A 16,387-nucleotide genomic window follows, 5' to 3' on the forward strand; every position below is an offset into this window, starting at 1 on the left:
TCTGCTGTCCCCACCAGGATTCAAACACCTTTCAAATCCTAACATAAGCCAAGGAGGTAGAAGGACATCTAGCCTTGAGGAGGGTAGAAATAACTGCTCCAAATTGTTGCGTTTGTGCTTGTTCTCGCCCTCACTCCACCCTCTCTACCTTAGTGGCAACTCCCTTCGGGTCTGACGGACAGATGCTGCCGCGGCTTCTCCTCTCCATACTTCCTGGAATCCCCGGGCTGGCCTGACGCTGCATATCCGCCATGTTCCTGATGACGTAAGGGCGTGCGCGCGCACTCCAGAGTTTGTACTGGCAAGGGCGCGAACCACGGGGGTGTCCCCCCATAGTGATGTCATCCGCTTCCAGCTTAAAAGGTCTTTGCTTGCACCTACGAATCGAGTTAGCAAGGGGAATTCTTTCTCTGCTGTTCTGTCTCCACAAACTTACCTAGGGGTACCCACTCCTTGGGGGCCCTGGTCTCTCTTCTTGATTTCAGATTGCTAAGAAGGGATCCGGTACTCGCTCCATGAGGGCCTACGTCCCTGAATGCTCAGAAGACTCCTTACTACTTGGAAGCGATCGCAGATGTGAACACTGTGAGTTCTATTACAGATAGGAACCAATACTCGCTCCACGAGGGCCTATGTTCCTAATCTCCAAAGACTCCCTTCTGTCTAAGACGTTATCGCAGGTACAGAGATCGTGAGTCATTATTGCAGATTGCAGATAGGAACCGGTACTCGCTCCACGAGGGCCCATGTTCCTAAATCCCTTCTCAACTCTCTTCTATATCAGAAGCTATCATATATCTATATCTTGTGAATTACTATTATAGATTGCAGATAGGAACCGGTACTCGCTCCATGAGGGCCTATGTTCCTAAAGCCCTCCAAAGACTCTCTTCTATTCCAGAAGCCATCTCATACACAGATATTGTGAGTTCTTATTCCAGACTGCATATAGGAACCAGTACTCGCCTACGGCTCCTGTTCCTGAATATACTGAAGACTCTCTGTTGCATAGAAGCCATTACAGATATCTACAATTGTGAGTGTATCATCTACTACTGGTTATGTATCCAGCATTCCCTGTCTACTCACTACCTATAGTCTTTCTCTACAGCTCAACATCCCAGAGACCGCAATTCCAGTATCAGAGGGACTTCAGCCCTGCTGGGCACATAAGCTCACTACTGCCACCTCTGGTGGTTCTACTTTCTGTCTAATAAAGAACTATCTGTTTTTGTCTCCACACTCCAGCCTAGCTGGTGGTCCCTCTCAGGATATACTCCTGGGGGTGCTGTCATCTGCCATCAGCCCAGGGATTCACCAATTTACTTTAAATGTTCATTCCTTACACTACTAGAGCGGTATTATACAGATTGCCACTCTGTGGGAAGCCAACCCATCACAGATCATTAACTCTGCCTACGGAGTATTACAATTGTTAGCTCTTCCCCTTGACAGGGTGATCCATAACAGATTGCTAACTCCCTGGCGGACTTATAACAGATTGCCAACTCCTCCCCTTGGCGGAATGATTTATTACAGATTCTAACTCCGCCCCTGGGGAGCAGTTTCTACAGATTGCTACTCCTAGCAGCAGGGATTGATAACAGATTGTTAACTCCTCCCTCTTCAGGCGGAGATCCATAACACAAATATCCCTTCATGCACAGTTGCCACCTCTCAAAAGCCAAGCTGTGAGACAAAAGCAAACCTGCTGATCCAAAAATATGGGACCTTGCCGCAGCAACCCCTGCAGATGTACTTGGATTTTCAGAAAGGCATTTGACAAAGTTCCTCAAGAGAGGCTTCTAGGAAAAGAAAAAAGTCATGGGATAGGTGGCGATGTCCTTTTGTGGATTGCAAGCTGGCTAAAAGACAGGAAACAGAGAGTAGAATTAAATGGACAATTTTCTCAGTGGAATGGAGTGGGCAGTGGAGTGTCTCAGGGATCTGCACTGGGACCTTTACTTTTCAATATATTTATAAATGATCTGGAAAGAAATATGACGAGTGAGGTAATCAAATTTGCAGATGATACAAAATTGTTCAGAGTAGTTAAATCACAAGCAGATTGTGATAAATTGCAGGAAGACCTTGTGAGGCTGGAAAATTGGGCATCTAAATGGCAGATGAAATTTAATGTGGACAAGTGCAAGGTGATGCATATAGGGAAAAATAACCCATGCTATAGTTACACAATGTTAGGTTCCATATTAGGTGCTACAACCCAAGAAAGAGATCTAGGCATCATAGTGGATACACATTGGAATCGTCGGTTCAGTGTGCTGCGGCAATCAAAAAAGCAAACAGAATGTTGGGAATTATTAGAAAGGGAATGGTGAATAAAATGGAAAATGTCATAATGCCTCTGTATTGCTCCATGGTGAGACCGCACCTTGAATATTGTGTACAATTCTGGTCGCCGCATCTCAAAAAAGATATAATTGCGATGGAGAAGGTACAGAGAAGGGCTACCAAAATGATAAAGGGAATAGAACAGCTCCCCTATGAGGAAAGACTAACGAGGTTAGGACTTTTCAGCTTGGAGAAGAGACAGCTGAGGGGGGATATGATAGAGGTGTTTAAAATCATGAGAGGTCTAGAACGGGTAGATGTGAATCCGTTTTTTACTCTTTCGAATAATAGAAAGACTAGGGGGCACTCCATGAAGTTAGCATGTGGTACATTTAAAACTAATCGGAGAAAGTTCTTTTTCACTCAATGCACAATTAAACTCTGAAATTTGTTGCCAGAGGATGTGGTTAGTGCAGTTAGTATAGCTGTGTTTAAAAAAGGATTGGATAAGTTCTTGGAAGAGAAGTCCATTACCTGCTATTAATTAAGTTGACTTAGAAAATAGCCACTGCTATTACTAGCAACGGTAACATGGAATAGACTTAGTTTTTGGGTACTTTCCAGGTTCTTATGGCCTGGATTGGCCACTGTTGGAAACAGGATGCTGGGCTTGATGGACCCTTGGTCTGACCCAGTATGGCATATTCTTATGTTCTTATGATGAGCCAATCGGAGAGAACTGTTCTCCGACAGATGCACCAAGTCTGCGAACCATGGATGACGCAGCCACTCTGGCGCCACCAGAATCACTGACCATGGATGCGCCGCTACGCGACATAGCACTCGCCCTATAAGCAGCCACAGAGGAAACACATATAGAAGAATCCCCGTCAGCCATGATCACACTAGAGCATCCAGTCCCACCAAACCGATTTCTCTTCTGTGACTGAAGAACCTTGATGTCTTCGTGTTGGCCGCCATTGCCAAGAGATCCAGTTGAGGAACTCCCCATTGGCCACAAATATGATTCCAAGCCTCCTGAGAGAGTTCCCACTCCCCAAGATCCAGTTGCTACCTGCTTAAGAAATCTGCCTGCATGTTGTCTACTCCTGCTACATGAGAGGCCGCAATCCCTTCCAGGTGACACTCCGCCCACACAAACTGCAGTTGAGCTTCATGAGCCACAGCATGACTCTTTGTTCCTCCTTGGCAGTTGATGTAAGCCACTGTCATCACATTGCCCAAAAACACTCGCATCATTCGGCCCTGGACTAGCAGCAGAAACACCTCCAGAGCTCTTCACCCACTCTCATTTCCAGGCGATTGATGGACCAAGCCTTCTCCACCATCGACCAGAGTTCCTGGGCTAAACGTCCCAGGCACACTGCTCCCCAGCTCTTTAGATTGGCATCTGTGATCAGCACCACCCAATCTGGAACTTTGAGGTCCACTCCTCTTTCCAAATTGCTCCTCGACAGCTACCATGCTAGGCTGGACTTGGCATCCCTCCGCAGAGGGGAAGGGGACAAAATACTTCTCCGACCTTGGATTCCACCGGGACAACAATGCCCTCTGCAGTGGTTGCATATGAGCAAAGGCCCATGGAACTAGGTCCAATGTCAAGGCCATGGACCCCAGAACCTGCAGTTAATCCCAGACCCTCAGAACTGGGAGATGTAGAAGACAAGAAACTTGCTGCTGCAACTTCATCAACCTGTTTGCTGTCAGATATACCTTTCCCTTCCTGGATTCAAAATGAGCTCCTAGGTAGTCTAGAGATTGAGATGGGACCAGGTGGCTCTTTGCCACCTTAATCACCCATCCTAAGGAGTTCAGGAGATGACTCACTCGCTGAACCAAATGAGCATACTCCTCCTCCGTCTTTGCCCGGATGAGCCAATCATTCAGGTATGGGTGAACCAACAAACCCTTCCTTCCTCAAGGTCTCTACTACCACCACCATCACCTTCATGAAGGTTCGAGGAGCCATGGCCAGACCGAAGGGAAGAGCTTGAAATTGGAAATGCTGACCCAGCACCTTGAACCACAGGAATTTCTGATTGTCCTTTCGAATGGGAATATGCAGATAAGCCTCGGTGAGATCCAATGACACCAGGAACTCTTCTTCCCAGACTGCCGCAATTACGGTACACAATGTCTCCATCTGGAAGCGTGGAACCCGTAAACTCAAATTCACCTTCTGCAAATCCAAGATGGCACCACAAAATAGACTGAATATCTTCCCTGCCCCTGCTCGCTCAGAGGCACCAGAAGGATAGCTTCCAAGCTTGTCAACCTGTTCAAAATCCCTTCTACCGCTTCTCTTCTGCTTCGAGAAGAGCAGTGCAACTCCATGAAAGTGTCCCTGAGAGAGCGAAAAACTTCAAAGGTGTAACCATCCCTTACCACCTCCAGAACCCATCGGTCGGAGTGAATATTGACCCACTACTTGTAAAAATGGGACAACCTGCCCCCGACTGCAACCAATGAGGAATGGGCGCCCCTGGCTTCATTGGGACGGCTTACTTCCTCTGATCCCTTAACTGGAACCACCTCTGGAGGACCTGCTGGCCCCTCGAAAGGAACACTGATGATTTGGCAACTGCTTAAGCCCTGAGGAGGACAGTCCTCTACTGGACCGAAATCTCCTCGACTCATGGAAGCGAGGATGAGCAGTAAAGCCCTTCTTAACACCTTTTTTATCCTCCGGTAGCCTATTGCCCTTGGTTTACCTCAAAGACTTTATAAGTTGGTCCGGGTCCTCCCTGAAGAGAAGTTTTCCCTTAAAAGAAAGGTTACATAACTGAGACTTAGACCACATGTCCGCCGACCAATTGCACAGCAACAGAAGTCATCGCGCAGCCACCACCAAGACCATACTCCTCACTGCAGTGCGGACCAGATCATATAGCTCATCTGCAACATAGGCCTCCCCCGCCTCCAGACGAGCTGCCTGAGAGGGGGACAGGACTCCTAGAGACCCCTGATTCTGTGGCTTCTGGATCCAACATAAACAGGCGCGTTGCATCATGCTAGCACACACCTCAGCCCGGAGACTCAAGCCTGACATCTCAAACATGCACTTCAATTGAACCTTCAGCTTGCAATCCTGATATCCTTGAGAACAGCAGCTCCCACCACTGGAATCGTAGACTTCTTGGTCACTGCCGATACTGCTGCATCCACCTTAGGCGTCTTAAGGCAATCCAAATGCTCCTCCAACAAAGGATACAGCTTTGCCAGTGCTTTTCCAACCTTCAAGCCCACTTCCGGGGAGCCCCACTCCCGGCTAATAAGCTTCTAATTCTTCTTAGGGATGGGAAAGGCACTAGGTGTACCCCGTAGACCATCAAGGACCGGAAAGACGCCCTCGTTGTCAGACTTCTCCTGAGTCAGCTTTACTCCCAATTCCTCTAGGACCTGAGGAATAAGAGGCCACAGCTCCTCCTTCTTAAATAAGCGTACCACCCGGGGGTCATCACCATCCACCCCAGCTCCTTCAACAAGGTCCGGTTCATCTTTACTTCCATCCAAGTCTGGGTTCTATTCCCTCCAGATCCGCAGCAGAAGAGAATGCCACATCTTCTTGCTGCTCATCAGAGTCATCCAGATTTCTGAGGTCCAACTCCGAACACGCGGACCAGAACCTGCGATGTTTGTCTGCCCTCCCTGAGGGCACCCCTGAGGCTGCACGAGATCTTTTGGATGGGCCTGAAGTCTTCTCTACGGGTCTCCGCTTAGCTGCCTTTCCTGGCCAGAAAGGCCTCGTGCATAAGCAAAACAAATTCGGAAGAAAATCCCCGTGGCCCCACAGCTACCCTCTCAAGGCTACTGGGCTTTGAGACTGTCCCCTCATCATCACTATCCTCGCGACCCTGCCCCGCAGGAGAGAGTGGTGAAGGACAGTTACCTGATTCGTGGGCTGTTGGGGCCCCCTGACTGCAATCCCCCTCGGGAGCAGAGAGGATGGATACCCCTACCTTAGACCCCACCACGGGCCCCACCGAGCGAGGGGCCCTCCAGGCTCTAGGACCATTAGCAGAGGATCCCTCTCCCCCTGAGGCACACCATATGCACAAAGAGAGGGAATTTAGGTGGGCCGACCAAGAGTTGCAGGCCCTGCAAGCCTCCCCACGCAGTTTCTCCATCCAGACCGTGGTGGATGAAGCTCATGCTCCATTTCGAAATAAGCTGCACCACATGACTGGACTCCTCTATCCAAATCGGGAAAGCCGCGTCGCTGCACAGATTCCAATGGCACGCGAGAAGAGTGGTAGTCATGGGGAAAAACGTGCGCATGAAAACGGCTCTGAAAACACCAAGCCCATGGCACCCCAATGAACTGATCCCCACCGGGGAGCCCTGACCGCAAGACCAGAGCGGTAACAGAGAGAGAACAAGGTGCTAAAAAAGGAAATGGCTGCCCGGAACCCAGTCAAGCCACGGCACACAGGCACAGACAGATCCCTACCGAGGAAGTCACAGAAAACACGCCGGCACCCACAGCTCCCACTCCCTCAACACTTACAGATGTCAACTGCAGCGATTCTTATAAGAAAAAAATTAAACTATTTTTTTTTAACAAAACTTTAAATAAAAACTTACAAATGAAACAAAAAGGCAAAAAGGAAACCCCATAGGGGATACTTCCCTGAAGGAGCCAGTAGCAGGCAGGACGGGACCTCGGGGCACGAAGAGGTAGCCAGTCCCCTGGCTATCAGGGGCCCTGGAATCAGTGGGCAGCTACAGCCAGGGGTATCCAATCCCCCCCCCCCCCCCATTCACTCTGCTCAACCTGAGGGATGGCCACTAAGGAACCTGACATCTCGGGGAGCAGCTCCAAATCTCCTACTCCAGATCTGTCAGGACTGCAGGTTTGCACTTCTACCATCTGCTGGAGACAGAGAAATACTGAGGGACTGCAGGTGGCACCTCGTGTTATGTAACAGTGCCTCAACGTTTTTGTTCTCTGCCTCCATCTGCTGGTAGGAATGCATCAGTCTGGACTGATCTGGGTATGTTCAGGAACCTCAAGATTGTGATATCAGCTCAGATGTTTCATTTGCATGATGTGGAGGAGGGTAGACCTCAGACTGAAAATGTGCTATTCGCTCTTTAGTTGAAGATCTTCTGGTCAATGAGAACCACCGCATTCGCAGAGAGCTGCCCAGAAAGAGAGGTAAGAAGGGATGAACCACAATCTGACAACCCATAGGTTGGAGGTTTATCAATGCTTTCAACCTTCTACTTCTCTTCTTCCTTAGAGAAAATGTTTATTCACATGACTGTGCTTTCCCCCACCCATCCCTATGTTTTAGCTGAAGAATTTCCAGGAGACAAATGGGTGCCACAAAGCAGTAATGATGTTAATAAAGACCATCGGAGCAATAAAAGGAGGCGGGACACAGAGGGAGAGCAGGGCAGGAGGGGAGAAGATGAGAAAGGTGAGCAGGGAGTTCTGATTGAAAGGTATAATGGGTGGGGGCCGGGGATGCAGCTGTCCGGCTCCTGCTTGCATTCCCATAAGCCATGCTCTCTCCTCTAGCTTGCTGTGCCTCTGCATTTCTGGGCTCCCAAGCCAGACTCTGGGGTAGTACTTGAACTCCTTGGGCCCTTTACTCAAAAGGAGCTGAAAGTGGAGCAGAAGAAGGCAGAGCTGCCTGGTGACCCATTTCCTGGAGAGAAGGTTTAGACCAGCCCTGGCATTTGGATGCCCTTCTCTACATGCACCTTGGTAGCCGTAGTGTTGGTTAGAAATGGAAGATGCAAGACTACCAATCCCACAATGCACAAGAATGTAAGTTCAAGAGCCAGGATTGGCCCTAAGGTTTTTCTCCAGAAATGGGGTGACTGGGCAGTTCAGTGGACAGGCGGAAGGCTGAGGGTATAGTGGACTGCTGAATAGTTTAATCCCTCTGTAGCCCTGAGCAGAGGGATCTCATACTTGGAGTAAGGTCCTTTTCGCATCCTGCCCTGGCTTCCAAGCTGTCAGTTTTTTTTATTTCTAGGGAATAATGTCAGTTATGGTTCAAACACCCAGATCAGCTTCAGCCTCTTGCTAGGTCTATTTCTTGAGGTGGGACTCTACAAGACCTCTTTTCTTCATCTGCCTCTCATCAGGGAACCATCTTGCACAGCTTGCATTGGGAGGGAGAATGATACCGCTTTTTTGCAGCACTTTTCCTGGTTTATTATTTCTTTTATCTCCCATCACTTCTTTTGCTCCTCTTTGGTTGTTTGGTGGGTGTCGCTGTGAGTGCTACTCTAACTGCATGTTTAGTCTCAGTCTTAGGAGCAGAGGAGATGATTAACCCTTGAGCCAGCAGGACAGACCCAGGGTCTTCATCTTCCAATAGGAACCTCAGGGTCCTCGTCATTTAGTATATTCTGGGGAGTTACACGTCTGAAAAATGCAGACCTGAGGGGGCCACCAGTCATGCACCGAGAAGGACAGTTCCCCATTTCTGTAGGTCAAAATGACGTCAGTTTCACACTCATTCACAAAAATATTCAGGCAATCCAGTGTGCTTCAATGCTGCTTTCACCACATTCCCCCTTTCTCGTGACGCACGACCCAGAGCTCTACTTTCTTAAAACAAGCAGTTATAAAAAAGACAAGGAAGCAGGTTCTGCTCCAGATGCTGTGTTCTCATTCTGCCTCCTTCTGCTTTTAGAAGATTCTGGGACAGAGATCGCTATCGTTCTGGATGGATCAGGAAGCATTGAGCATGAAGATTTCCAAAGGGCCAAGGACTTTATCTCCAACATGATGAAGACGTTTTGGGAGAAATGTGTTGAGGTAGAAGGCACTGGGCTCCAAATTATTTCCAGTCTGTAATAGTCTAAATAAAATCTGTAATAGATCTTACTGGACCAATGGAGAGACTACCAGTGGCAATCACTTCTAACCCAAGGGAGAGTGTGCTGTTCTGACGGGCTGAGAGCGATGTGAGCCTAGAAGGCAGCAGACTCTCCCACGTCTAGTAAAACCTACAGGACGAATATAGCAATATCTGCTCACTTTACACTACCACTATCCCATATTAAGAACATAAGAAATGCCATACTGGGTTAGACCAAAAGTCCATTAAGCCCAGTATCCTGTCTCCAGCAGTGACCAGCCCAGGTCCCAAGTACCCAACAGGATCCTAAAGAGTAGATCCAACCAGGGATTATTATTATTATCTGATTTTTATATAATAAGCAGTGGTTTTCCCGTCTGCCCGGATGATGATGGTTTATGGACTTTTCCTCCAGGAACTTGTCTAAACCTTTTTAAACTCCTCTATGCTAACTGCTTTAGCCAGTTACCGATCCACAATAGGACACTGACCCCTATCCCATGACTTTTTAATTTCCTGATGAGTCTCTCATGAGGGACTTTGTCAAACACCTTTATCCACATGTAAATCTAACAGATTTCCAATGCATTTCGTTTCTCTGCTCTGCCTTTCTCTTCCCTGGGTACATCCTTTACCCCTTGGTTTTCCAGTGGCCCAAGCAGCTCCCTCACAGGCTTCATCCTTCAAATAACTTGAAAAGATTTTGAGTTTTTGTTTCTCCAGCAAGCTTCCAATTTTAATGTTACGCCTGGCCTCAGTATCTGTCTCTTGCACATTTTAGCAGTATCTGTTTCACATTTCATTGTGAATAATATTCTTTTGGTGCTTTCGACTGTAAATGTAAAGCTATACTGTCCTGGATGCCATCATGTACCTGTGATGCCAAGCACGGTGTGGCAGCCTGGTGTATTCGAGCTCCGAGCACACTGTGTATGAGTGAGAAAGAAAGGTGCAGATCTGGATTTCCTGAGCAAACCCTCACTTACTCTGGGCAAAGACTCAGCACGAAGGACTCTACCCCCATCTTACTGACCAATAGTGTCGGCCCAGGGCTATCGGGATACTCAGTACAAGCACAACCACTGCATTAAATGGAGAGGTGACATCTTCCTTGCTCTTTATTTTTTTCAGTGCGAGTTTGCCGTGGTGCAGTACGGAGGAGAAATTCAGACAGAATTTAATCTGGAGGAAAGCCGAAACAGTCAACTTGCTTTACAGAAAGTTCAGGGCATAAAACAGCTTGGGGGTGTGACAAAAACAGCCTCTGCCATACACCATGTCCTGTGAGTTACAATGCTACTGATGCCGCATCCTGCAAATAACATTGCTGCTGTGATTAACAATCCCCACTATATTCCACCTCTTGTAAAAGAAACCTTGCCATTAATCTTCTCTTGTGAGAACCCCCTTCTATACACCACCTCTTGTGAGTAACAGTCACCGTTATTCCAGTACTGAGACCCTCACATACACAGCTCTGCCAATGCACCTCACTCCTGGTCTCCAGCACCCCCTGTTATTCCAGTACTGAGACCCACATACACATAGCTCTGTCATTGCACCTCACTCCTGGTCTCCAGCACCCCCTGTTATTCCAGTACTGAGACCCACACACACATAGCTCTGCCAATGCACCTCACTCCTGGTCTCCAGCACCCCCTGTTATTCCAGTACTGAGACCCACACACACATAGCTCTGCCATTGCACCTCACTCCTGGTCTCCAGCACCCCCTGTTATTCCAGTACTGAGACCCACACACACATAGCTCTGCCAATGCACCTCACTCCTGGTCTCCAGCACCCCCTGTTATTCCAGTACTGATACCCACACACACACAGGTCTGCCAATGCACCTCACTCCTGGTCTCCAGCACCCCCTGTTATTCCAGTACTGAGACCCACACACACATAGCTCTGTCATTGCACCTCACTCCTGGCCTCCAGCACCCCCTGTTATTCCAGTACTGAGACCCACACACACATAGCTCTGTCATTGCACCTCACTCCTGGCCTCCAGCACCCCCTGTTATTCCAGTACTGAGACCCACACACACACATAGCTCTGTCATTGCACCTCACTCCTGGTCTCCAGCACCCCCTGTTATTCCAGTACTGAGACCCACACACACATAGCTCTGTCATTGCACCTCACTCCTGGTCTCCAGCACCCCCTGTTATTCCAGTACTGAGACCCACACACACATAGCTCTGCCAATGCACCTCACTCCTGGTCTCCAGCACCCCCTGTTATTCCAGTACTGAGACCCACACACACACAGCTCTGCCAATACACCTCACTCCTGGTCTCCAGCACCCCCTGTTATTCCAGTACTGAGACCCACACACACATAGCTCTGTCATTGCACCTCACTCCTGGCCTCCAGCACCCCCTGTTATTCCAGTACTGAGACCCACACACACACAGCTCTGCCAATGCACCTCACTCCTGGTCTCCAGCACCCCCTGTTATTCCAGTACTGAGACCCACACACACATAGCTCTGTCATTGCACCTCACTCCTGGCCTCCAGCACCCCCTGTTATTCCAGTACTGAGACCCATACACACATAGCTATGTCATTGCACCTCACTCCTGGTCTCCAGCACCCCCTGTTATTCCAGTACTGAGACCCACACACACAGCTCTGCCAATGCACCTCACTCCTGGTCTCCAGCACCCCCTGTTATTCCAGTACTGAGACCCACACACACATAGCTCTGTCATTGCACCTCACTCCTGGTCTCCAGCACCCCCTGTTATTCCAGTACTGAGACCCACACACACAGCTCTGCCAATGCACCTCACTCCTGGTCTCCAGCACCCCCTGTTATTCCAGTACTGAGACCCTCACACACATAGCTCTGCCAATGCACCTCACTCCTGGTCTCCAGCACCCCCTGTTATTCCAGTACTGAGACCCTCACACACATAGCTCTGTCATTGCACCTCACTCCTGGCCTCCAGCACCCCCTGTTATTCCAGTACTGAGACCCACACACACATAGCTCTGTCATTGCACCTCACTCCTGGTCTCCAGCACCCCCTATTATTCCAGTACTGAGACCCACACACACAGCTCTGCCAATGCACCTCACTCCTGGTCTCCAGCACCCCCTGTTATTCCAGTACTGAGACCTACACACACACAGCTCTGCCAATGCACCTCACTCCTGGTCTCCAGCACCCCCTGTTATTCCAGTACTGAGACCTACACACACATAGCTCTGTCATTGCACCTCACTCCTGGCCTCCAGCACCCCCTGTTATTCCAGTACTGAGACCCACACACACATAGCTCTGTCATTGCACCTCACTCCTGGTCTCCAGCACCCCCTGTTATTCCAGTACTGAGACCCATACACACATAGCTATGTCATTGCACCTCACTCCTGGTCTCCAGCACTCCCTGTTATTCCAGTACTGAGACCCACACACACAGCTCTGCCAATGCACCTCACTCCTGGTCTCCAGCACCCCCTGTTATTCCAGTACTGAGACCCACACACACACAGCTCATGCACCTCACTCCTGTGCTGCAGCAACCGTTCCTCACCCCTCCCCAGCTGTTCCAGTAAGGAGCTTATTCCTTTTTCCTTTGACGTTGCCTTGTTGTCATATTACTACACCTCCATGAACCGAAACACCAGATTGTCAATGCTATGCAATTGTGGTGGGGAGGGACAGCCATACCTGAAATGTTCTCTTTCCCCAGGTTCAGTAGCCCTCCCCTGCGCCCACCTTCACTCCCCTTCTCCATCCCCGCACTCTTCTTTCGTCCCCCCCCCCCCCACATCTAACTTTGGTTTTTTGGTATAATTGTTTCTTGCTGTTAATGAAATGCTCTTTCTGCCACTGCATTCTCATTAGAACCGAGATCTTCAATGAAAAGCACGGACACAAGGAAGGAGCAATGAAAATCATTGTGGTCCTGACCGACGGCGAGATATTCAGGGACGCTATGTCTTTACCGGATGTGATCAACTCACCAGCAATGGAAGACGTTGAGCGCTATGTGATAGGGGTATGCAGCGTAACCTTGTGTACGGGGGGACAGGAAGGATACAGACGCGGCACTATTGCACTCAGAGATTGAAGGTTGATGCACAAACGAGGATCTGGAGCATTTCAGCTTCTGCCGTTGTTAAGGCTCAGAGAACCTGCTAAGGGCAGAACGAGCAGAGAGCTGGGCCTTCTTCCCAAAGCTGTTGATGCTTGCAGTAGGGCGATCGTTTTGCAGCCAGAGGTTGATATACATAGCGCTGGTGGGCGGGTAAGATGACTGGGTGAAGTTACGCGTGTATTTTATTAGGATATTCAGCAGGACTTATCCGGAAACATCTGCTACTGAATATACTCGCATTACGTTACGACCTGGAGGCCACTTTTTCTGATCGCACTTCCACTTGTAATTTTAGCTGGCCAGGATGCCATGTCTAAAGTTTATTCCCGCCTCAAAAATGCCTTCAGTGCCGCCTCATTCTATCCAGACGCATTTGGGGGCTGATGCAATCCTTTGGAGCGCACTGAACTGTATCAGCCTGTTTGTCGTGTAAAGAAGAGAGATACTGAGAAAGATTGATCAGATTGCAGCAATCGGGTCCTTAACCTTTAGTAATGACATTCTTGGACTACCTTAAGGAGTGTCCATACCCTGCTGCCCTCCCAGGGAGGAGGGGTCACTGAAGTGGTCAGCATCACTGGCAGCGTCCTCTCCTCCAGTCAGCCAGCAGCTTTGTTTTCTCTGTATCTGTTTCAGAACCATCCCCCTTTATAAGATCCCATGCACAGAACGAGGGTGGCTCATTTAGTGCAGGGGTGGCCAACTTTGGTCCTCAATTAGGCAAACAGGTTGGATTTTCAGGATATCCACCATGTCTATGCAAGAGAGATTTTTGCATGCACTGCCTCCATTGTATGCAAATCTATCTCGTGCATATTCATTGTGGATAACCTGAGAACCTGACCTGGCTGTGGCTCTCCAGCACCAGAGTTGGCCAACCCTGAGTCAGGGGGAGCTAAAGAGGATTCTGTTAAAATAAATCTTTATGACCTTAGTATGGGATTCTGGATTGGACAAATTTCTGTAGGATTACCAATAATTCTGTTCCAATCCACCATTGCATTCTGGGAGATGTAGTCTTGTTTTTCTTACGAAAATCAAACCCAGAAGTGCATGCATGCAGTGGGGGGAGAGGGAGAGTAAAACCAGGAATGGATTAACCTGTTCCTTAAATAAGAGATGGAATTGTTGCTAAATTCAGCTAGTGACTGATTTTTACTCTGTGACCTGGTTCTTCTTTCAAGGTTAGTGATACCTTTAACAAGGCAAAGGCCAAGCAGGAGCTAGAGCTCATCGCGTCAGATCCTGATGATAAACACTTATTTCGAATGACCAACTATTCGGCTCTGGATGGGCTTCTCTCCATGCTGCAGCAGAAGATCATTCAGGTGGAAGGTGAGCTGTGGGTCGTCCTTTGCTTCCTCCTATTTCTTGTAATCACACATGAATTCTGCTTCCATGGATCCCAGGTCAGGCCTTGAGATTTTATTGTGTTCTTTAGCATGGGGGTGCAGGGAAGACAGCAAGCTAACTCCAGATTATATTATATCACGGCCACTCAATCACAGGGAGACATGCAGTATATTTCCCTGTACATACCCGGATCAGTCCAGATTCCTGGGTTTATTCATCCCTGCCAGCAGATGGAGACAGAGAAAGTTAAACTGACGCTGCTTCTAATCCCTGGTGCCACTTGCAATTCCTCAGTATTTCTTTGTCTCCTGCAGACGGTGCCTGGTGCATAAACCTGCAGTTTCTTTATCTTGCCCAGTATTTTTTTTCCTACCTGTTTTTCCTGTGAGCCTTCATCCCAGGGGTCGGGGTCCTAGTGAGGGATCCCTACCCTGTTTGGTTGAAGTGGACGGGATGGGGGTCAGTGATTCTTTTGTACGCTCGCTCCAGTGTTGGCCATGGGGTGCAAATCTGGTGGTCCAGATCCCTCCCCTTCACGAGGCCATTTCGGTGGCTTTCCTTTGGCTCAGTTTGCTGCCCTCTCACTCTCCTTTTTCTTAATTTCTTGCTGTATTATGCTGGAGAGCTCTCTTCAGTTTTAGGAGCAGGAGCCCTTTGTGAGGCCGATTAAAGTTGTTTTTTAAAAAAAAAAAAAAGCAGTAACAGTGAGAGACAGGAGCAGCATGAGCGGTAAAGATGGCTCTCTGCCTTCCTTCCCTCCGATCGGGTGTTTGCGTGGGGCGGTCTTCTGGGTTTCCTCTCGGGGTTCATTGGTGGCTGTCTTTCCCGCGTACCGATGGTGAGGGGGTCGGCCTGCCGCGCGTGTGGAGCGACTCCCGTGCGACTGAATCGCCGCGGACTTTGTGCGGCCTGCATCTTAGGGGGGAGGGGGGAGAGACCGTCCGAGCTCCTGGTGCCCGCAAAAAGGAGGAAGGACGCAGCCGGTGCGGCCGCCCAGAGATCTGCATGTCTAGACAGCTCAGACCTTGTGCAGCCCTCGGGTCACGTAACTGCAGGAACGGAGGCCATTTTGAATTCTCCACCAGGCATGATATCTCATCCATACAGCCAAAACGTATGTATCACATATACAGTCACAGGCAGACATGCTGTATATATCGCACACATACAGCCAGAGAGGTATTTATGGCCTGCCTTCTTGCACGCTTCTGCTGCTGGGAGGGGTATTTATTGCCTGCCTTCTTGCACGCTGAGGCTGCACGAGATCTTTTGGATGGGCCTGAAGTCTTCTCTACGGGTCTCCGCTTAGCTGCCTTTCCTGGCCAGAAAGGCCTCGTGCATAAGCAAAACAAATTCGGAAGAAAAATCCCCGTGGCCCCACAGCTACCCTCTCAAGGCTACTGGGCTCTGAGACTGTCCCCTCATCATCACTATCCTCGCGACCCTGCCCCGCAGGAGAGAGTGGTGGAGGGGAGTCACCTGATTTGTGGGCTGTTGGGGCCCCCTGACTGCAATCCCCCTCGGGAGCAGAGAGGATGGATACCCCTACCTTAGACCCCACCACGGGCCCCACCGAGCGAGGGGCCCTCCAGGCTCTAGGACCATTAGCAGAGGATCCCTCTCCCCCTGAGGCACACCATATGCACAAAGAGAGGGAATTTAGGTGGGCCGACCAAGAGACCGTGGTGGATGAAGCTCATGCTTTGTTTTGAAATAAGCTGCACCACATGACTGGACTCCTCTATCCAAATCGGGAAAGCCGCGTCGCTGCACAGATTC

At 49.3% G+C, this 16,387-nt stretch overlaps 1 protein-coding gene across 4 annotated transcripts in view; it reads left to right on the forward strand.

The window, feature by feature from the left end:
* Nucleotides 1-16,387, forward strand: part of ITGAE (integrin subunit alpha E) — a 151,868-nt gene that overhangs the window by 41,273 nt on the left and 94,208 nt on the right. For 3 of the 4 annotated variants that reach the window (XM_029611310.1, XM_029611307.1, XM_029611309.1), the window contains 6 exons: nt 7,412-7,471; nt 7,611-7,736; nt 8,967-9,091; nt 10,266-10,417; nt 13,003-13,156; nt 14,440-14,590. In XM_029611310.1, the coding sequence (XP_029467170.1) occupies nt 7,412-7,471; nt 7,611-7,736; nt 8,967-9,091; nt 10,266-10,417; nt 13,003-13,156; nt 14,440-14,590 (768 nt within the window). The remainder of the gene's footprint in view (nt 1-7,411; nt 7,472-7,610; nt 7,737-8,966; nt 9,092-10,265; nt 10,418-13,002; nt 13,157-14,439; nt 14,591-16,387) is intronic. The other variant, XM_029611308.1, reaches the window with a different exon arrangement.

This window comes from Rhinatrema bivittatum, chromosome 8 (genome assembly GCF_901001135.1).
Source record: "Rhinatrema bivittatum chromosome 8, aRhiBiv1.1, whole genome shotgun sequence".
Classification (NCBI taxonomy): domain Eukaryota; kingdom Metazoa; phylum Chordata; class Amphibia; order Gymnophiona; family Rhinatrematidae; genus Rhinatrema; species Rhinatrema bivittatum.